Source organism: Denticeps clupeoides, chromosome 11 (assembly GCF_900700375.1).
Source record: "Denticeps clupeoides chromosome 11, fDenClu1.1, whole genome shotgun sequence".
NCBI classification, from domain to species: Eukaryota; Metazoa; Chordata; class Actinopteri; order Clupeiformes; family Denticipitidae; genus Denticeps; species Denticeps clupeoides.
In genome coordinates this window covers 21,231,848-21,255,511 of record NC_041717.1, presented here as the reverse complement: position 1 = coordinate 21,255,511, position 23,664 = coordinate 21,231,848, and the positions used below count along the sequence as shown (strand labels likewise).

Genomic DNA, 23,664 nt, shown 5'->3' with positions numbered 1-23,664 from the left:
ACCGAAGAACGCGCTTCTCTCTTATCTTATTGTGTAACTTTCTCTTCTGGTAAAAGCGCTCACACGGAAGTATTCTCAGAGTGAAGTATTCTCCACAAGTACTCTCCATCTTGCACAAGATTAAAAGCCCGAAATGTAAAAGTTTGTCCGTTTGTGACAATATCGAATTAGTCCCTGAACAAAGACACTTAACCCCGAGTGTCTCCAGGGGGGGACTGTCCCTGTAACTACTGGTTGTAAGTCGCTCTGGATAAGGGAGTCTGGTAAATGCTCTGGTAAATGTAAATGGATGTGACGCTGGGCGTCGCTTACCTTTGCTTTGGTGACAGTTCCTGTCTCACGACACACGCCTCAGGCTTTGTTGAAGAACTTTTCCTACTTTTTCCTCCCCTTGCCTCTTTATTTTTTGTAAAATAAATAATGATGCCTCGCTTCAGCACTTCCTTCCCCCCTCCAGCTCCGAGATGTCATGACTGATAATTCAGTCAATTTAATTAACTAAAAAGAAACTAGTAACTTTTTTTTAAATGTTATTATTAACACTAGTACATGTATCTGAGTTTTATTAACATCTGGTGCAAACCAACCGTCCTCTGAAAAAATGTCAGTGGGCAGTGAAAATGGGATGATTTTCTCTGTGTAGGACACGTGTTCGGTCCCACTGAATACTGGACTGAATACAACACAGGGCAACATGTAAAATATTTATGTTGAAACACCATATTCGTCGCACAGAACATTTACAGCACGGCAGACGTACAAGGACGGTAGACGTGTTTGGCAAAAAAAGTTGCGCTTGGCATGTGTATCAGCTGCCAACGTTGTAAACATGAGTGGAAAAAGAAACGCTCGGTTTTGCAGTGTTCCCCTCGGTTGTCCCGTCAAGCCCTCGCGTAAAATATAGAATATGAGCTGGTACTGTTGTCATGACGATACAAAAGCTCACGTTGTAAAATGTCCATGCGTTGTTACGTCTGATCACTGAGAAAATTCCAATAAAATACACAATGTAGGATGTTCAAATCTTTGTCAGCGTATAAAAAATACCACCTTCATGTTTTTTTTTGTTCTAGTGTCTTCTTTTCCATCAAGATTAAGATTAAAAACACAATATTGACATCATATCCTTAACAGCCATAAAAATAGAATTCTGAAGGTAAACAACAAGAAAAGTTTGAGTCAAGGCAAAGCTGTTAAGTCTCGTGTGTGTGTGTGTGTGTGTGTGTGTGTGTGCACATTTGAGTTACTCAAGTAACAGAACACCAACCTAAAGCAAACGTCGGTGCAACTCCTGCTCGGCCAGAGGCTACAAAAGCGCGCCATCAGCATCAAGAGAACGGAAAAGCTCTGCCGCTTGGTCCAGCCACAACCGAGAATCCACGATTTGCATAAACATACAAATAATACATATTTCCAAAAGGCGTGCGTCATTTTTCTAACCTTCACAACAAGGTAACGATCTGACAGAAGTGAACGAAGAGGCTGATGTCTGAGCGGGACCTGTCCCAGAAGTCTTCATCTCCTGGAGACCCTGGCGCCGCGGTGACGACCAACACGGCCGTGCTGATGATTATCATTACTTTGGCAAAGCAGCAGTCATGGTCCTCTTCCCCGGACGGGCTGTTAAACGAGGGATCGGGGGGTTGTGGACTGATGGTGGAACCTTTGGGCCTAAGATGCCCCAAATTTACACATTTTTCATTAAGCTGCAGGAAGGTTATTTTATCCTTTTCACCTGATTAGCTGATTCGCAATATAAAAATGAATAAAAAACTCTCTGTTGTGTGTTTGTGCACTGTGACATTTTCTTGGCAAACAGCGCTGGCGCAGGATTTAAAATGGCGAACGGGAATCTGGAGGATGTCGGGGTTCAGAGGGCAGCCTGGGGGGTTAGAATGAGCGCGCCGCCGTCCTCCCCCTCGCGGCACTGGTAAGATGAGTGGGCGCGTTCCAAATCCTGAACAGCCTCCAGCAGGCGAGCAGCCACGGCCCTGCCCCTATCCTGGGTCGCCACTGCCCCCTTGTGTCCGTCTGAGAAATTACAAAAACACACACAATTTACAAAAGCGATATCTCACAATATATTATTAATTCCAAGGAACAAGCAACTCGTAATCATAATAAAAAATGTTTTTAAAAAATGCTATTGATTGCTATTCTTTTTATTCATGATTACGTGGGCTTGATTGATAAAACTTGAATTATTGTATTTCTTTTCCACGATCATACGATTGACATTTGATTGACTAAATACATTTGATTTCTAAATATTTAGAAGCTTTTTTGACTTCAGTGACACACCTGATGGCTGAGCAGAGCTTGGTGGCATTTCTTCTGTTCTATCTCCTCCACTTTCTTGTGACTCCAGGTATTGTTTCCTGTTAAGATACCAGAGAGCCATTCAGATCCATCACACTGAAACCCCATAATATTTGTCTGTGTGTGGACTGTACCCCAGGATGATTTCACATTAACTTAAAATGGTTGTAGTGCTTAACTGGTTTACAAGATTCCATTAAGCACAAGAAGCACTTCTTTATAACACACTTGTCAACAGATTAACTCGTTAATTATCAACTTATGTCATATGCAATAGCTAAAGAAAATCGTTTTCTTGACACTTCTTTTCCATGCAGGTGGGTCCTCATGAAAACACTAATGAAGTAAATGAATGGGGTGATGAGCACGATGATGATAGAAGTGATAAAGTGGTTGTCATAGACATGGTCTGTGATAAATCTCAAAAGCAGATATGAGAGTAAATGAATTAATTTGATTTAATATAATCTAGTAAAAGTAATGCTTTTTTTGGAAAATGTAAGGTTGGAAGACTAGATGTTATTTGAAAATTGAAACTCGGCATTCTTCTACTGTTAAAGTTAAAAATATAGAATACATGTGTGTTGATGCTGAAAAGCAGACAGCTACGGGAAAATCGTCTCACTGAAGAAATGATGTCGAAAAGCAGTGACGAAAAACACTGGAGGCTTCATTGTCCTGTGACCATCAAGTACATGTACCAACATCAAAGCTGCATCTATCAGATGAACGAGTGGAGAGTGAATGGAGAGACAGATGAAAGATGAACAGATGAAGTACTGCATTGGCATAAAAACACACACACACACACACGCACACAGACCTGAGTTTCTCTCTGCCCTGCAGGAGCTGTTTGTAGATGATCTGAGCCTCAGCGTCGGGGTCTAACGGGTCGCTCCAGTCCCCCAGAGTTACTGCAGAGTGGGTCCGACTGCATCCGGGAGCTGGGAACAAAATTACTCATTAGAATATCAACGTTTATAGAGTTAAAACGTTATTAAAGCAGGAATGTGTTCATTAACATTAAAAATGATCATTATGAAGAAAATAGAAGCAGAACAAATAACAACATAAATACAGCACCACATACACACACACCTGCACGATCGGCCTGTAAGCAGCAGGTCCACTTGGCACTGCGGGACGCTCCGGGGTGGAACGAGGGCAGCATTCGCTCATTATATATACTGGCCTTCCTGATGGCTGACAGCCACTGGTTCAACTCATTTACATTCTGAAGACACACACACACACACACACACACACACCAGTAAGGAACACACAGGAAAGCTGTAATAAGTCAGTAATAATTCACATAATTACAGTGTAGTGGCAGTCATTGTAGAGTGAGAGAGAGAGTGTGTGTGTGTGTGTGTTTTATTGTGATCTTGACCACCTTGCACTGCAGGTACATGGTGCGTAGTTGTCCTTCGTTGTCCTGGGTGACGACCTGCATGACATTTTGAAGCTGGAAAGCGTTTTCATCCACCCTCTCCACCGCACAAATGCAAGGCACCGGGATGGAGGAGCGCAGCTACACACACACACACACACACAGTATAACACAGTACAGTATTTTACAGTGTTAGTGAGAGAGAGGGGGGCAGATCCCTGATTTATTCAGTCGAACATCTGGAAGATGCGTCCATTTACCCACCTAGCCCTCCCCTCCTCTCTCCCTCACTCCCTTCCTTTCTCTCCCTCCTTTTAATGATAGAACGGGGAGAAGGATTCGCTATTCGTTAGGGCTAATGAGCTGCTCATACGGCACTCATGGTAATGAGCCTGCTGGGCTGATTTAAGAGGTGAGGCAGGAATGGCAAATCGTCAAAATGAGATTTAGAACATTGTGCAACCTATATGGTGAATATATTCATATAATTTAATATGACACCATAGCTGCCATAATAATGAAAGTTTCTGAAGGTTTTCCCCAAGGAGTTTAAACACTAATGATGTCAGATCTTTGTACAATCTTTGTACGCTCGACGTTGGCCATGACCACTTGCAGGAGATGCAACCAATCGTTACTTCTCGATTGCAACAGCACGGCTGGTTAAACTTGGCATAAATCCGACTCATTGGTGAGGTTATTTGCATAAATGCCTCATTGAGGTTTGCATGGAAATGAATTTAATTGCCTGGTGCTTGCACCACATTGCAATGTGAAGTAACGGACTCATAATTCAGTTTGGGTGGTAATGGCCTAGGGGGTAAAACACTATAAACAAGAAGACCCAGGTTCAAACCCCATTTTCTACCATGTTGTCCCTGAGCAAGACACTTAACTCTGTGTGTCTCGAGGGGGACCGTCCCTGTAAATATTGACTTCAAGGTGCTCTGGATAAGGGCGTCTGGTAAACGCAGTGAATGTATGAGCTATGTAAGCTATGAGAGCCACTAGTTTGAAGTGGTAAACTGCAACACACGGCGCAGACTGATACTGATCCTACTGAACCAGCTTGAGTTTCATGCAGCCATCTTGCTTCTTCTGACCTGCCAGTCAGGGGTCTTGCCGTACGACAGGGTCTCGCTGCTCAGCCAAAAGTAGCGCTTTTTAAAGGCAAAGCGCTTGAGCAGCTGAGGGCCTTCCGCCTTGTACTTCTGTAGGAAGCCCTCCTTCACCGTCACCGACGGCAGAAACACCGCCCTCTGAGGAACCTCCGAGACTGAAGGGATGAAGAAGAAAGTATAGATCACACTTCATAGTACATGGACTTGTAGCTACAGAATATAACAAATAAGGTTTAAAACATTGAGGGATGAGAACTTTTATATTTGATGTTGTTCACTATGCATCTATTTATTTAAAGAAATGTTTTATAAATGTAATCAACACTTTGATCGAAATATGATCCTCACCCCTTGATTCGGAACTGATATTGTTTATTACTACATATGGGGCAGTGGTGGCCTAGCGGTTAAGTAAGCGGCCCCGTAACCAGAAGGTTGCTGGTTCGAATCCCGATCCGCCAAGGTGCCACTGAGGTGCCACTGAGCAAAGCACCGTCCCCTCCCCGGGCGCCTGTCATGGCTGCCCACTGCTCACTCAGGGTTATGGGATAAATGCAGAGGACAAATTTCACTGTGTGCACCGTGTGCTGTGCTGCTGTGTATCACATGTGACAATCACTTCACTTTACTTCACTTATGTCTGTTCAGTCTTTCTGCAGCAAAGTTTTGTGTGGCTTTAATATTCAGTAATAAATTATAAAATTGTGTCACATGCAACAATCTGGTAATGTACTGAGAATTGCTGTGTTACGATGGGCTTCATAATGACAATATCTTATTAAAAAATAGAAATATAGAAAGAAAGACATTTGTGTACTGAAGGGGTCTCTTTGCTCAAAGCTCATGTTAAGATTAGAAGAAACAGCACTGCCACGAACATCTACACTCATATACGTAATTAAAGGTGACAATTGAAATGGATTAAAAGTAATATGTGCATCAATTATCACTGCTTACACACATGTCCAGTTACAAATATCAGGGTGTGTTTGCATGAGAGGAGATGAATTCCCTTGAGAGGCGGAGTGTATAATTAGGTCTGGTGTGTGGTGGTGTGTTATGGTGCAATCACACTGCATTCTCCAGAGATGTGTGCGGAATGATTATGATCGAAGTCACACACACACACACACACACACACATATATATATATATAAAAATAGTCCCTTCTCTTTTCCTTTTCATCTTAATTGATCACACACACTGCATTCCATTTCCTTCATGCTACAGACGCCGAAGCAGGAAATTGCTGTGGAAAACTGAGCGTTGCAGTGTGAAAACATAGACACTTTAATCCACAGAGAGACACACACGTGCGTGCATGTGGCAGCAGGTTTAAGGAGCTCCACTCTGAGTGTGTGTCCAGTCACGTTCTGGCATGCCGGAGTTCACCACTGTGCCTGAGGGGCCAAATTTCACAGCATCGAGCACAAACTGTCAAGTGTGTGACGACAACCGGGCAGGTTGGTGAGACGAATACTGGATACTGACACCTGACACTGTGCCACACACACACACACACACACACAAGTAATGAGATCAGTGTATCATGTTTTCTGTACACATGCATACATATAAACTAGATGTTCATGTGAATAGTTCATTAGAACTCAGCTTATAATTTCTAGCAAACCTGCAGATATTCATTGCAATTCGTGTGCAAACATTCAGAAATATTTAGTATGCCATGTATACTGCAGAGTGTATGAGCGATACAAATCGTTCTTTGCAGGCCTTACCACTGTCGTGGTCAACATCTATTAACTTGTCAAGGAAGTCTTTGACGGACGCCACGCTGCGGAGGATTATGGGATGGAGTGGGGCCATCCATTGCTCCTTCCCATGGCCCAGCTGTAAGCCAAGGTTGCCCACACTCTGGAGCGCCTTAAAAAAAGAAGAAGAGAACATTTTTTGTATTGTTCGTTAGTAACGTGGACCCCACAAAGATGTCTGTGGGTACCTTGGCCAACAGCAGCAGCGTTCTGCTGATGCGGGTGTCAGCGTGATGATCTCGGAGGTGAAAGAGTTTGGGCGTCAGGATGGCAGGAGCAAAGAAGCGGAGGAAAAAGAACCCACTGATGGCCAAATATTTCACATCCTGCACAGACGGAGAGCAAAAAAGAAAATGGTCTAAGCGAAGCAGAGATACAAGAGATGGAGCCTCTGTGGTGGTCCACAGCAGCATGGCCGTCAACTGCAGAGATCAAAAAGCCTTAAATTTCAGGCAAATTCTTTATTGTGGACTAATGCAATGGAAGTTTCATCTGTAGAGTGTCAAGAGGAGAACTGTGATTTGTTTCATAGGCAAAGCTATTGTAGTTTCATTAAAAAAAAATAAAACTAGCCCAATTAACTATCCAACAAGTGAAATAGCAATATTGTAAAAAAAAAAAAAAGTAATTACAGTAAAACTGTCCAAATATAAAACACCTCTGTGTCAATTCTCCCTCCTAAAATACATTTACACCCATTAAAAATGTATCTGAAATTATCCTAAGGGGATTGAACCCGTTTTCTCTCGTATAGAATCTTCACTCGGTCTCTGTGCCATATCAGATCACACTGTGTTGTTGTATTTCAGGAATGGACGTGGTTTTGTGGTTGTGTTTTCACCCCTGGACCGCGTTAATGAACACGTTCCTGTGTCATCTCCGGTTCTTGCAACTGTGGAGCAACTGTGTTCCTCAAGGATACAATGGCATCCCTCGCCCTTACAGCATTAACCCCGAACCCCCCATGAAAAAAAACAACATTTATTGCAGGACGGAAATTCTGATTCAGAAAGCAGCAGTTTTCTTCGACCTAAAAAGCCACAAGAGACATATATTCATCATGGGTGGTTCATTAACAACATCGGATTAAAGTGCAGAACTGACAAACCTCTGATCTGCACTCACCACCTGGGGGGGCTGGTAAATCTGAAAAACGGGTTGCCATGGGAATAGAAAAACAGTTGCTATGGGACCCAGTTGGCAGCACTTTCACAGTGAAGAAAGCGGATTCGGGGATGAAAGCGAAGTGAATATGAGAATATAAGAAACACATTTGTTTTCTGGGACTGAAGCTGACAGGCAATGACAGGCATGCAACCTCGTGATGTGAATCGGGGAACTGCTCCTCCACCCTCTTGTGCAGCTGCTTGAAGACAACCCTCATGACAGGGGGACACTGGGCCACCGAGCCCGCGATTGCCTCCATGATGCTGCTGAGGTAGGCCTGCAGAAGACCCACGCTGCTCTCCCTCACCTCCACCTCTGATGCAGAGCCCTTAAATGAGATGCGCCTAAAGAAAGTGAGAGAATAAGGACGTATAAAGGACAGGCAGACATGTCCCCAGTGGCCTAGTAAATCTTGTTAGAGTAAGTATAAGTTAAGTAGAGAAGTAGAATTTTACAGGAAGGAATTTACAGGCAGCCAGCAAGTGCAGCAGTAACCACGAGAACTTGTAGGTTTGATGAAAAATTCTAAACCATAAGAGCACAGACTACTACTGATTCCATCAGTAGTACATCACTAATATTCTTATTTCACAAACACACCATAATCAAAGCTTTTGTGATCACAAGCCATGTTCAAAATGTCTCCTCGTCCCCTTTTATTTTGTGTTTATCACTTGTTTGTTGCTTAACTATGCCATCTTGAGTTGCATGAGGTTATATTTGAACAATCTTCTTCATTTAAATGTCAAGATTGTTTTCAAGAACTGAAGCATTTAACGTATTTTCAAAATGACAGGAGTGCCACATCAGCCAGACCTTCCATTGAGTAGAAAAAGGCAGAAAAATGAGGGTCATAAAACGGTGGTAAAAAGATGAGCTAAAAAGTCCCAAGAGGTGGGACCGAGAGATGGGAGAACTTGGCGGTTGCCAGGCAACAACCTCTACACTCCACTAACAATCCTCTCTTATCGCCACAACTATTCCAGAGCAGTGCGTTAACATACACACACCACATGCACCAGTTGTACGAGATGTATGTATAGAAACGTGCATAATTGTTATTGTGAGTGTGTGTGTTGGTACCTGCAGCGGTTCATGTCGATCTTGCAGGGGTCCAACTCAATATATTTTTTCTCTTCAAAAATGCGGTTTATAATTGGCTTCAGCACCTCATGCAAGTATAACATTCCTACAGCCTGCCAACACACAAGCACACACACATTGCATTATATGCCATTAAAAAACAAATATATATCTTAAAAAAAATAACCAATCCTCAATATAACCTCAAGATTTTAGTTCAAGGTTAACAAGTGAGCGCATACTCACCTTCATAAACTGCTCCATGGCTTTGGAGGCCAGGGAATTAGATCGGAACAGGGTGTTAGGATCGGCTACAGAGGTGGGACAGACAGAAGGAAATATATATTACACTGCTCTTAGCTGAAACTATAAGTAGGCCTCCTGTCTGATCCACCTAAAAAAAACAAATACCTAAAACCACCTAAAAAGCCTAAAAATACAAACAACCACTAACACTCTCCTCTCCTCACTTTCCTTTTCTATGGATCATCTCTGTCCTCTATCTTCCAAACCCAAAACCACTTCTCCCCCTGCTCCCTGGCTATCTGAGATGTTGCGCAGCAGTTGAAGGAAACTAAGAGCAGCAGGGAGGAAATATAAAAAATCTTATCAGAAACTTTGCCCACAACCCTCAAAAACTCCACAACATATTCTCATCTCTGCTGAAGATTTTGCCAACTTTTTCACAGGGAAGATTGAGCAAATCTGCCAGACATTCTCCACCACCACAACCCCTACTCTACACCCTCTTGCAGACTGCCCCAAGTCTTGCAGACTGCCCCAGAACCATTTTCAAAACTTACATCAGATGAAATTATCCAGATCATATCTACAGGTAATCCAACCATCTGTCCACTGGATCCAATCCCCTCCACAATACTCCAAACTATCTCTCCTGACCTTATCCCCTTCATTTCTCATGTCATAAATGGTTAAATTACATCTGGTCATGTACCACATGTCTGGTCAATCAACTGTCACTTCATCTGTCTCAGAACAACCTCCTAGATCCCAACCAGCCTGGCTTCAGAGCAGGTCATTCTACTGAACCCTTCTGGCTGTTTCTGAGAAGCTACATGCAGCCAGATCAGCAAAACTCTCATCTGTTCTTATTCTCCTCGACCTCTCTGCAGCATGTGATACAGTTAACCACAGTTGTCCATTCTGAAGAGACTTGGAATTCAGGGCTCAGCATGGAAATGGTTCCAACCTTGATGAGCGGTCTTACCAAGTGACTTGGAAAAGATCCACATTTGTTCTCAAATGGTGTTCCTCAGGTCTTAGTACTCTGTCCTCTCCTTTTCTCCCTCTACATGAGATCACTTGGTGAGGTAGTTTTCTTCACATGGGTTATCATACCACTGCAATGCCGACGACACACAGCTCATCTTCTATTTTCCTCCCTCAGATATACATGCCGCTTCCAAAATCATGTCTAACTGACATTTCATCTTGGATGGCAGCCCATCATCTAAAAACCAAACTAATATTCATCCCAGCAGATTCTTCACCATAATCAGGTTCTTCCTATCTAGTGTGAACAACTCTCAGATCTCTCCTTCTACAATGGTATGCAACCTTGGGGTATCTACAGACATCCAACTCTCCTTCTCAACTCACATCACCAATCTTTCCCGCACATGTAGATTCCTTCTCTACAATATCAGATCAGCCCTTATCTGTCAACACAGGCCACCCAGATACTTGTCCAGACCTGAGTAATCTCACGACTGGATTACTGTAACTCCCTTCTAGCAGGTATACCTCTGATTGCCATCCAGCCTCTACAACTAACACAGCAGCACATTCCCAACTTCTCCCACATCTCCTTACTGCTACAATCCCTCCACTGGCTCCAAGTCAAATTCAAAATACTGATGCTGACCTACAAAGCCAAACATGGGCTTCACAATCCTTACTCAGAACCCTTATTATACCTTGTACTGCACCTCACACTCTCCGACCCTCCAGTTCTGCTCACCTGGTCCCTCCACCGCTGAAGGTGCGAGGAAGACACTCATCTAGAATGCACTTCCCCTCGAGGTCAGAACTGTACAGTCGCGTGTACAGAGTGATTGTATTCATGCATTGAGTCCTAGTGAACAGGAACTGACTACTTCATTGACGGTAACATGAAAGCGGAAAGCTATAGGTCGCTCTGGATAACGGCGTCTGCCAAATGCCATACAAGTAAATGTAAAATATAAATGATGAGACCTGGGGAACTGAGTAACTTTCTGACTTTTTGAAAGGGTTGCCAGCCTCCAAACTTGGTTGTCTAGCAACAAGTGGGAACGGAATCAAGCAGTTTTTTAAGCCTCCACCATCAACCTTCAGACCCTCAAACTCCCATTTGAGGCTACTTCCTGCAGAGTTGCTATGGAAACTTTGTTCACTTCATTTATCAGCAGAAGCGCATGAAACGATGACAACGAAGAAAACGCTAAATTAGCTGGTGGGTACAGTCAGAGACAAAACATAATTAGTGAAGGAGGAACGCTTGAAGCGATGTCACATGAAGGAGGAGAGTAATTGGATGGGGGATAAATATAGAGATGAAGGCCAAGAGTTCCCGCCCACGCAGTACACAACGCAATGGAGGGAGGAGCGGCACCAGTGCACCAGTGCAACACACTGCCAGAGACATACACGCGGATACACAACTGTTCAGAAGTTTAGAAATGTTCTTCTTTTCCATGAAAGTATAAAAAAAGGAATAAAAAAAAAAACAGTTGTAGACTTAGTTAAAAATCATGATCTACCATCCAAGTATTGAAATAAATAAGTAGATATTTCAGCATTACCAAAAATGTTGGACAGCGTTTATGAACAATTTTTATGTTTGCTTAATGGCCAAATCAACTTTTTTTGAATGATCAAGGAGACACAGACACACACACAAAAAAAATACACACACACATTAGAGTGTACAGATGAGAACATTCTGCTGCGTACAGGTGTGGTTGACTTCTCTGGTGTTGAGGTAGTCCAGAAAAGGCACCACCAGGCCCTGGCCCAGGTAGATCTTCACCAGCGTCATGGCCACGTCCTGCCTGCTCTCCACCATGGTCACCTCCTCCAGCAGTGTCAAGGTGCTCGGGTCTTCCACCTGCCACAAAACACAAGTTTATCTGACATCTATGAACCACCAAAATGTGTCTACAGCTGAAATAAAGTAATGAATCAGATATTATCTGACCTCTGCAGGTGAAATTACCGGTTCCACCAGCAGGTCAATGAGGGGCTGGTAGAAGAGCGAGGGCAGAATCCGCTCTTCTGCCAAACGTACCTTCAGACGAAGACCTCCTAACTTCCCACTGTGGGAAATTTGCAAGACAAAGCAAGGCACATGGGAACACAATTAAGGTCAAAGTGCCATGGCAAGGCACCCTACTTGGTGTGCAGTCATGAACACCCCCCCTCATCTGTTTTATATATGTGACAGTAAGTTAAATTGTTGTCAAAACTACTGATACTCAGATATTAATCAATATTAAAATAATTATTGATCAATAACTGATACAATTAATGATGGAGCTCAACAGCAAATGTTCAGTCATTTATAAGCATAACACAATCACCTGTGTCCAAAAAAAGGGTTATTTTTCTGTTAAAGTCGACACAGTGTTATACCCTCTAATAATATTGACATTAAATTATAATTTTCATTTTTAATATTTCATTAATTTTTGTCTGTTTTTTCATTGAAGGACTGAAAATTGTATGAGTTTTGGGTATTTTATGGATTTACATTTCTAATATGGCAACAGAGACAAACACACATAAAGAAGGGGCTTTCCTCACAAAGCCACAGAAGTCTGTGTGTGTGGGTGTGTGTGTGTGTGTGTCAGATGTTTACTCCATGTACAGTCCTGTACAGTTCGCAGTTCGCATTTGGTGAAAATCTGCCAAGGCCTGTAGGATTTTAATGAGTTTTCATCACTGCTCCTATACACACATGCAAACACTGACTCAACCACCAGTCACACACACAACTCAGTCATCCTCTCACTGTTAAGAAGTGAGTGGGAAGTGTTTGTGTCGTGACTGGTGGGTCTTCAGATCTGGAACCTTGTTCCATGTAAAACCTCTAAAACGCCCTGCCGTGTGAAAACACGAATACAGAATAACTGCACCTAAAACTTTCTTCTTGGTATTATATACCACCGTAAATCTTTAATTGACTATCAATTATGCATGTTTAAATGTAGCAGAGCTGAGCGTGAAAGTATTAACACACACAGTAATGCCATTACTGAAATTGGTGTGACTACAGAAGTTCGAGCATCACTGCCTCAAGTTGGGCCCACAAAGACTCACCCAGCATCGTCCTCAGCGTTGCCCAGGGGCAGCAGGCGAAACCAGCCCTGCATCAGAGGGCTTCTGAGCAGAGAGGAGAACGGAATCTCCACCTACGCCAACGGGTAAAAAGTTTCTTCTGAAACTGCCTCAGCCAATCACAGATAAGAATGGGGCATGTTGAATGTAGCCTCACCTTGCCCAGGAAGTCGTTTTTGCCCACCATGTCCCAGTCCCAGACCTCCAGCGTTACAGCCCCGCCCACCTCCTCCTCCCCCTGATCCAGCCACAGCTCCAGCGTCTCCCCCCAATGAGGGAACCGCGTCTTCTTTATGATCTAACACAATTAAACAAACATGTACACAATAATACAAACACAAATATTTTCATGCCGAGCAGCATTTTTTTTTGTTGTAGTTTTTACTTTACATTTTTAAGGATGAAAAAATTGTTGGTTTGCATGCAGAAAAAAATGCCTCCACATGTATTAATCACAATGGCCAAATAATTTTTTATAGGGTGGTAGTAGCCTAGTGGGTAACACACTCGCCTATGAACCAGAAGACCCGGGTTCGAATCCCACTTACTACTGTTGTGTCCCTGAGCAAGACACTTAACCCTAAGTTGCTCCAGGGAGACTGTCCCTGTAACTACTGATTGTAAGTCGCTCTGGATAAGGGCGTCTGATAAATGCTGTAAATGTAAATGTAAATTTTTTCTTTCACATGAAGTGTTCTCTTCATGGTATTATGCTTTCATTACACTGAAAAGAAGACGAAGTGCAAAACAATATGGGCCAGTGGTGGCCTAGAGTTTAAGGAAGCGGCCCTGTAATCAGAAGGTTGCCGGTTCAAATCCCGATCCGCCAAGGTGCCACTGAGCAAAGCACCGTCCCCACACACTGCTCCCCGGGCACCTGTCATGGCTGCCCACTGCTCACCAAGGGTGATGCTTAAAAGCAGAGGACACATTTCATTGTGTCACCGTGTGCTGTGCTGCTGTGTTTCACAATGACAATCACTTCACTTTCAATACACCTGAAACCCTCTTTATACTGATATCTCTCTCTCACACACATACACACACACACACCAACATCTTACCGATGTCTCGGCACTGTGGTTGTTGTAAAGGATCCTGGTGAACGGATCAGACGTGCCTGAGATATCTCTGGGGGCCAGATCTCTGCAGAGAAGGTCAGACGTGGAAAAGTTAATTATACGCTGCTCTTTCAAAACCATCAGTTTATCACAGAAGATTCACTGTGTCCTTTCCAGCAATTTTTGGAATCACCATGTTTCAAACCCTCCCAGCACTTTTCCATTTACACTTATCGGATGCCCTTTTCCATAGACGGGGACAGGGACAGTCCCCCCTGGGAAACACTCGGAGTTAAGTGTCTTGCTCAGTGTCTCACCTGGCCTGGATGACGTGGCAGCGTATGCAGGTGCGCTGCGCCTCCTTCTGCAGCTCCAGCCCCAGGTGGATCTCCCCCTGCACCTCCTCATCTGGGTCCACCCGGGTCAGGTTCTGCCAGCTGTCCAGGCCTGAGGGAACAGCCCCGGGTCACAGAGAGACACTGGGGATCAAGGCCTTACGGAAACACCAAGAGGAAGCTCTAGAAGCTCTAAATAGTCTCGGTGGGAGCGGAGAAGCGCGGGAGCCACGGAGACGCAATCTACACATTTCCCATGATCCCCCTGGTAGGGCCTGACTCAGTCCCGACAGCTTGCTGTGATTCATGGGATGCGGATCCACTCTGGGCTTCTGAGGGGGAGGACGTGATGTCGGCTTGAGGAGAATTATGCGAAAAGTGACTCAGCTGCACCTGACCTGCTCTCAGTCTGGGAAAGACCTGCGTTGAACCGAACGAACCCGAGAACTTGAGCATCGATTCATATTCTTATCTCTGGATTGAAGCGAAATTGGGCCGCAGCACAGAAAAGGACACGTTCCACCATCATGCATCCGGAATCCTCCTCGTTCTGGGCATTCATTTGGGTCTCGGTCTCGTGCTGCCGTACCTTTCGGGTGGGCTGCGATGGCCTCTTTGCTCAGGGAAATCTTTCCGATCACATCGTCATGCCTGTTGGAACGGGTGGAGGGAAAATTGATCGTTATACAACATTTAACACGCCAATGGCCATGACACGTCTGACTGGATGCATTAAGACATGCATTGCACACAAAGTAGAGATTTTTGCACATTTTCACAGGTGTGAAAAAGCCACCTTGCAAAATGCACAGATTAGCAACTTCAGTACGGATGTTTTTTTAATAAATATTTAAGTGCAAACTGTGGTAAAATTGCAAATGTTATGCTGTAACTATGTGGCCTCTAACCAACCCGTAGGAACACGTCAGTCCTCAGTGGGCTGATGGAACTGTGGACAGATGAAAGATGACTGGTCAATACCCATAACCAGTGCTGGTTTGGTTGTTTTTTTGACCTTTAAATGAAATGTCTCATTGTACCCATTAGCCACAAGTAATATTTTCTGTATATTTACCAAGTTATTTCCAGCGATGCATTAATTACTGAGCACAGAACCAAAAATGACATATTTTGCATCTCCACAGGCACACAGTTTAGCTGTTTTAGACACATCTTGTGTTCAAAAGCCAATCCACTGTTGCTAAGGTGGGATGGGGCAGTCTAGTCAGCTCTCGTACCCAATGGTGTCCTCGTCCATCACGTAGAAGGAGAGAGTGTGGAAGCCCATGGGCAGGTGCAGCGTGTATTCCTCTCCCCAGAAGGGGTTCAGGTTCTTCCATACGGTCGCGGTCCTGCAGGGAGAAGCCGGGATCAGTCTACCGAGGTCAAGGGTTGGCACAAAAAGGAATAAATAAAAAGAAGGTGACCAGGCCAAACCTTCAACCTTAAAGGTCAAATTTGGCAGGAGGATCGATGTTTGAACCCGTCCGTTTGATTCTGTAAGACTGATACGTCATTTTCTGCCAAATTCATAGTCATTTCAGCATCAACAGACCTCTAACAGCCTAAATAAGTTATTGTAGGGGTGGTAGTAGCCTAGTGGGTAACACACTCGCCTAAGAACCAGAAGACCCAGGTGTCCCTGAGCAGGACACTTAACCCTGAAAGGGACTGTCCCTGTAACTACTAATTGCAAGTCGCTCTGGATAAGGGCGTCTGGTAAACGCTGTAAATGTAAATGTAAGTAAGTAAACCATGATTTTGCATCATGAATGATGCAAAATTAAACTCTTTCCTGGAAAAAAAACATGATTCTAACTGCAGCTGTAAAACTGACCTGACAAGAGGATCAAACAGGTCTTAATGAGTGGAAAACTACGACAACCTCGCGGGGAATTTGCTCTTTATATCTCCAGCTCTGGAAATGGTCAGTTCATCACAACAACAACCTGCCTGGGTCTGAGCAAAGCGAGCCAATCAGAGTGAGAGAAAGCAGACGGACAGCCCTCATTGGTCACCGACTCACAGAGTCATAAATCCTTGTTTTGCTGTCTAAAAAAAAAAAAAAAAAGTACAGTGCAACGATTAACATGCAAATATCTAAACGTGCTGTACTAAACAATGAGGTGACGCAGAGCGAAAAATAAATTCGCCCTCTTGTTCCTCTAAAAGGAAGGGAGGGCGAGTATTTACACTTCAAAAGCGGACATAAATAAATCGAATTAAACTGCACAATGGTGTGTTCCAGGTGTGCTGCTCCAACATCTCAACACACACACACACACACAGTTTATAACTGCTTTAAGGGAGCTACTTAACATGTAATATGTTTTTTTGGAAAACCAAAAGATTTTTGTGTTTTCAGGCGAATAAACAAAGTACGTTTGGGGAAAAAACCAGGGTGGTAGTGGTCTAGTGGGGTAACACACTCGCCTATGAACCAGAAGACCCAGGTTCAAATCCCACCTACTACCATTGTGTCCCTGAGCAGGACACTTAACCCTGAGTGTCTCCAGGGGGGACTGTCCCTGTAACTACTGATTGTAAGTCGCTCATGATAAGGGCGTCTGGTAAATGCTGTAAATGTAAAATGTAAAATGTAAAATGTAATGTAACGAAATGCACCACATCCGGCCACTCCCATTTTCCAGCGAAGAGAGGGATCTCCCCTGCAATAATTTATGATCATCTCCATGGCAACCTGCCGATGTCTTAAAGTCTGGAGATGGATCGGGTTATCGGAGGGGGAGGGGCCGGGGTGACCGCGGTGAATAAAGCCCCGCCCACCCCAGCCGTCCACGCTGCGCGCAATTGTCCGAATGATCGCCAGTGTGTATAAAACAAGGGACGAGAGAGAAAACGACGCGAAGAAAAGTCTCACCTGGCCACGACCTCGTGGTCAACTTTGACGATGCAGTAGGGATCACTGGTCCCAGACCTGTAAAGAAGCACCAAACAGCATGCGGGTTTGCACCAAAACGCACAGGCGACACCGTCTGGTGTTAAATGGTCCACGCTGCGTCCACAGGTTGCACCGCGTGGCGGGACGGTGACCGCGCCACCCAGCGCAGGTGACAGGGGCGCCACCCGCGCCGCAACTTACACGTCTTTCGCCGGCAGGCCGCGTCCCTCCACTACGCGGAAATACAGCGACGTGTTCCTGGCCATGGTCGGTCGGGGACCCGCAGCATCATTCCATCTTTCCGCAGAGGACGCCGGTCAGCAGCGCGCACCGGCGGCGCGCTCCACGCAACACGGCGCGGGAGCGCGCGCGGGTGGGGGCTGGATTATACCGAGTCGGTCAATAAAATGCCAGTCGACCGTATCTGCCACGTTTGGTTCATACAAACGAGGTTGTGGAACAACTGGTGCAGGTCGGACTGAGGAGCAGCCAGGTCGCTGCAAATGGCCATTGTTTTATTATAATATTTTAAATTTAAAATATTATTTTTAAAAAATTTAATAGTAAGAGTGAGTCCCTGGATGGGAGAGGAAATGGGACGGAACTGCCATCAGTTTACTCCATGCTGTGATATTTCTGTCTACAGCTACTGAGCCGCTGAGCCTCATCGCAAAAATTTCATTTTAATGTCAGTCACAACTTATATAAGCGGCCGTAGGAGCCTATGATGGTCGCCCATGAACCAGAAGTCCCAGGTTTAAACCCCTCGTTGAGAAACAGACTACGCAGCTCCTCGTCCAGGCAATGGTCATCTCTAAATTCGACTTTTGTAACTCTCTCCTGGCTGGAGCTTCTACAGTCATCATAAAACCCCTCCAGATGGTCCAAAATGTGGCAGCCCGCCTCATCTTCAACCAGCCGAAATACACCCACATCCCACCTCTTCTCATGTCTCTCCACCGGCTCCCGGTAGCTGCTCGCATTGAGTTCAGATCCTGGATGCTGCCTACAGGGCTGTAAATGGAAGTTCTCCCTCTTACACCAACACACTACTAGCTAGATCCCTCTTCATGGGGTCTCTGAGACCACCACCACCTTTAAGAAGCAGTTGAAAACCCACTTGTTTAAAAAGTATTTCAGACAAATCTAACACTTACACACACACATGCACACACACTATACAAAATACATTTTAAAAAATTGTCTAGCACTAGGAATTCCCTAGGATGTTCTATTCTTGACAAGTTCGGCCTTATCAGGGCTCTTAGTTTATTAACTCAAAATCTATAGAAACCGAATGAGAATTGCTGGAATCTTCCTCTTGTAAGACGCTTTGGATAAAAGCATCTGCAAAGTAAAGAAAAGTAAAGCAAAGAAAGACACTTGCTCCAGAAGGGACTGTCACTCTGGATAAGCATGTCTGGTAAAAGCCACGAGTGTAAATGTAATTCATACTTGGATTCTCAATTTAGCGCTTGAGCCGTATTAAAGTTTCGCTGATCTTCAGAAAGTCTGAACTATGAACTAGTATATAGTACATTTTAGTATATATTCTCTACATCAAAAACGTTCTAACATTGAATACTTTTCTCACTTTTCCCAGCTGTGATTGTTTACTTGTGATCTTTACTGCCATCTGCAGGATGTAGAGGTGAAGGGCAGCAGAGACTTTCTCATGCACAATGCCATGAAAATAACATTTTGAAAGACTCTTCTCAACGGCCATTCCCATTTAATTCATATTTACCACATACAGGCTTTTAGTACCTGGAGAACGTGTGATTTAGCCACATAATTTTGAGCCAGACTCCGTTTTAGACGAACAAGGAGAGAGAACCCAACCACTGGGGACACAGGGTGGGTTGCGACCCCTAACGGGTGCCAGCAAGGAAAGACATGCCTCAAGTACACAAGAAAGAGGGACTTGCTTGTCATTACTGAAGGCTTTAGTTCGCATTGTTTAACTATTTGTATGCATTTAATGCATTTCTTTTAAAGATAGTAAAGTGATTGTCACATGTGATACACAGCAACAGAGCACACGGTGCAAACAGTGAAATTTGTCCTCTGTATTTAACCCATCACCCTTGGTGAGCATGACAGGAGCAGTGTGTGGGGACGGTGCTTTGCTCAGTGATTCGAACCGGCAACCTTCTGATTACAGGGCCGCTTCCTTAACCGCTAGGCCACCACTGGCCCAGGACAGAAGGTTATCTTTTTCTGCTCGGTAGAAACTATTATTTCTTATCTGGGGCAAAGTTTAAAAAAAAAAAAACATTTTATTCAGTAGGTCTTGTAATTATTTTATGCCAAAAAAGAAGATTAATCTTGTTGCTTTGATGCAGAAACTGGCATAAAAAAGTATGAAATAAATTCTGCTGATAACCCTACTGAGATGTTGTGATGATATCAGCCTTAATTCTGAAAACTGATCAGGGATAAGAAATTGGTCGAAATGATCTGTGTTTATCTGACATATCTGAAGAGCTGCTGGTGTCAGTTTTCAAATGAAAACTAGAAGGTGAAGTTTGTGGACAAACTTGTTGATGGATGAAAAAAATGTTGAAGGATGAAAGGGAAAGAGTGAAATTTTGTCAACTTTGTTAAATTCGTTGAATAGATTCAATTTGTGGGGGTTGGAAGACTGAAAGTATGGCAACTGTTACTCTGTAAAAAATAATGCCTGTGAATTGGAGGATGGAAAAAAGATGGTTTGAGTAAGTAATAGGGGATGAGTGGATAGACGTTAAATGTGTTTTTTAATTTTTTAATTTCTAAATTTGTTGAATAGGTCAATTCTGTGGTGTTGGACCACAGGCTGAAAGTGTGACCATTGTTGCTCTGTAAAATGTATGGGAAGTTGGAAAGATGAAAAGAGGAGTGGAAAAGAGGGAGATGAGAGGAAAGAGATTAAATGTGATTGAATAGGTTGAATTGGTGCAATTTGTGGTAATTAGAATGGTGAAAGTGCAACCATTGGGAAAGGGGTTATAAATAAACCCATATCTTCCTACTTCAACAGTCCCAATGCCTCTGAAACATCCTGAATAAGAATTCTGTTTTATTTGATCACATTTGGTAAAACCCACCGACAGCCATTAACACTGGTCATGCTCGCAAAACAGGTGCTTTGTAGGGTGTAACTTCTGTCAAAAAACTAGATTTGCGGAATGAGGAACGAAAAACATTCTTTGTGTTATATGTATTTTCACCTATTTTTATATTATTGTGGTTATTATTGATACAATAATATAGTAATATAGTATTATATTATTGTAATTTGTTTGTGGAACAACATTATTTTATTATAATCTAAACTAAAAAGTTTTTTTTAGGATTATTGGTTTTGCAATCACATTTCTTTGCACACATATAAATACATTTAGAGGCATAAATACAGAGGCAGCATGTTACAAGGTAAATTGGTATTATTGCTGCAAGGATTGCTCATGCTGGTCATGCATTGAGAGTTTAAAACTGGAAAAAATATCAGGTGATAACAAAAGTAACACCAAATAATGAACTAAAAAATATTTCATGCTAATAAGACTATTATACGTTACACATACATTATAAGAGACCAGACACACAGCAAAACAACATTGTATTACAACTCTTAAATTATCCCAACCACTGGGGTCGCACATTTCTTGGTGCTAATCCCAAGTCTGGGTAAGTGGGGTGGGTTACATCAGGAAAGTACATCTGGCGTAAAACATTTCTCAAGATGTCAATTATCTATCGCAATGCATCGTTTGCACACACCGCTGCTGTGTTCTTCTCTATAGAGCAGCTTTAGCACGCAATGGCTTATGGGAATTGCAGTCACCCGCAGCAGCGCGGTGCACGTTCTAACTGCAAAAAACAAGAAACAGACCAGCTCAAGTAGTACAAGCGTAAGCTGAATCGCTCACAACTACAACACACACTCTGAACGATGCGTTGCAAGAAACAAAAGGTAAAACGGCCTGTTTTAAAATGCGTAACAATGCGGCTCCGCCTGCATCGGCGTTCGACTGATCACGCGCTACATTTACACGTTTGTCTGGATATGCGGCTTTCCATTAATACATCACTCAAAAAAACTATTTCTGTAAAAAAGAAATATATATTTTTTTTCCTTTTCGGCCATAGGTTTCATGTCACCTTGTTTACCGCGTTAAATTTGCATAAACGCCTTTGATTGGCTGGCTCCGCATAGAAGCGCATGACGTCAAAACGCAAGGGAACACCTAATTTGGTGACTGCAGCACGATCCAGACTCGAGAAGTAATAGAGACGAGAAACCAGACAAAACGAGGTACACCGAGGTAAATTACTTCACTAAATTCAAAGAAAGTTATATAAAACTCTGCCAGGCAGTAGGTAGTAGTAGTTTGGTAGGGTGGTAGTAGCCTAGCGGGTAACACACTCGTCTATGAACCAGAAGACCCAGGTTCAAACCCCACTTACTACCATCGTGTCCCTGACACTTAACCCTGACGTCTGGTAAATGCTGTAAATTTAAATGTAGGTATGTATTAAAGATATAGCTTTTCTGAACCAGAGCCTATTATTATTTTCATGAAAGGTAATTTTGTCCGTCATTCACTGGGCACTTAATGGAAAAGGGTTTACTGTCATTGTTAGCTTGTGCTAATTAAACTGTCATGAATTATTGTGTCCAATAATGTAAGAAGCACAGTTTGTAATAATCCGTTGACATTTTAAAGGCAGTTAAATGCTCCAGTCAGTTCACAGTCAGTAAAGTTTCTATGAACAATGAATAAAACGTGATGTAATGACGTTCATCTCACCAACATCTTGAATAAAAGATGGGCAAGATATGAAACATGCCTAGCAACCCTTCTAACCCAGCCCTCTACTATCACAAAACTAGGCCAAAACTAAAATTCATAAACCTGTCCTCTGCTTGCTGTGTATCACAACTGTACAGACGTCCTTATCCAGAGCGACTTACAATCAGTAGTTACAGGGACAGTCCCCCCCCCCCCCAGTGCTCAGTGTCTTGCTCAGGGACACGATGGTAGTTAGTGGGGTTTGAACCTGGGTCTTCTGGTTCATAGACGAGTGTGTTACCCACTAGGCTACTACCACCTGTCACCACCCGTTAATAATACTATATTCTGTATTTCCCTCTTAGACATGTTTCCAAGACAATGCTGTACTAAAGGCAAACACCTATCCAAGTGATTTGTGTGGAAAAGCATGAGTACCACTCGGAAACCCCTTACCGCAGAATATGAAACGCGGGATGGCATGGTGGCAAGCAAGTCGACTTGTGGGCTGAGCGATGGTACTAGGTGCATACTTGCACCTCGAAGAGATGGTTGGTGCTGGGGCGACATTTTTTACCATAACAGGAAGACTTCTGAAGGTAGGATTTTGCATCAGTGGCCACTTCTGAACTGACAATTTCAAATGGCTTTGATTATACTCACCATTATACACAAATGGATAAAATCCACAAATGTAAATGTATTAAAATGTACCTTTCTCATCACCAGTCTGAATATGGTCTTTGTGCAATACAGAGTTCAAGCCTCGGCACCATCATGGAAACAGTGGAAATGGTGGGACTGTAAGAGGAGACAGTAACTGTGCTAACAGACAAGAGCTGCTTTGTCTTGTCTGCAAGGGCAGGATGTAGATGATCTAATTTCATTGCTGCCTGTCAGGATTGCCTGCAGCTGGGCGCCACACCGGAATCCAATCCTGACGCCCCATAAATGCCGGAAGTTTCCGCCCGTTCGGGGTCGCTGGCATTTTCGTGAACTTGATATTGTAACCGCGTAGGTTTTCGTAATTTCAGTTCTGGCAATCGCCACACGCCTACGGGTTTGTTTAAGTTCTTTATTTACGTTAAACTGTTTTCGGCCACCGCGCCATTGTTTATTTGTATTTCTTTATTGTTTATAATAAAACCCCCTTCCCAGTATGTCAAACCTCTGCGCTTCCTTCCCCCGTAAGTCCGTAGTCGTGACAGAATGCCAGCGACCCACCCAAAAGCGCAGAGGTAAAAAACAGAGGAGAAGAAACGCCGCGAAGGACGCGGCGCGGCGAACGCGGACGGCAGGGGAGAGACGCGCCGGCCGTTCTGGTGGAGCGTTTTCTCCCCGAGAAGCCGTGGTACGCGGCGCCGCGTGATGACGTCACCACCGGGAAACTCCGCG

At 43.7% G+C, this 23,664-nt stretch overlaps 1 protein-coding gene and 1 long non-coding RNA gene across 3 annotated transcripts; one reads left to right on the top strand and one right to left on the bottom strand.

The window, feature by feature from the left end:
- Positions 1-691: 691 nt before the first annotated feature.
- On the bottom strand, positions 692-17,857 carry rasal1 (RAS protein activator like 1). 2 transcript variants are annotated; one of them, XM_028997178.1, is made up of 21 exons: positions 17,693-17,857; positions 17,471-17,527; positions 15,828-15,941; positions 15,179-15,240; positions 14,572-14,701; positions 14,258-14,339; positions 13,351-13,491; positions 13,176-13,267; positions 12,055-12,172; positions 11,811-11,964; positions 9,102-9,166; positions 8,856-8,968; positions 7,924-8,116; positions 6,794-6,931; positions 6,573-6,717; positions 4,816-4,988; positions 3,716-3,853; positions 3,418-3,553; positions 3,143-3,263; positions 2,302-2,378; positions 692-2,031 (listed from the first exon to the last, which is right to left on the bottom strand). In XM_028997178.1, the coding sequence occupies exons 1-21, from the start codon at positions 17,755-17,757 to the stop codon at positions 1,871-1,873; spliced, it is 2,475 nt and encodes an 824-aa protein (XP_028853011.1). In that variant the 5' UTR covers positions 17,758-17,857; the 3' UTR covers positions 692-1,870. The 2 variants fall into 2 exon arrangements, with proteins under 2 accessions (XP_028853011.1, XP_028853012.1); XM_028997179.1 differs by having other exon boundaries at positions 12,073-12,172.
- Positions 17,858-21,311: 3,454 nt separating this feature from the next.
- Positions 21,312-23,280, top strand: LOC114800003 (uncharacterized). Its single transcript, XR_003751310.1, has 4 exons — positions 21,312-21,449; positions 21,626-21,801; positions 22,635-22,868; positions 23,026-23,280. It is a non-coding gene; the product is annotated as an uncharacterized LOC114800003 (long non-coding RNA).
- Positions 23,281-23,664: the final 384 nt, after the last annotated feature.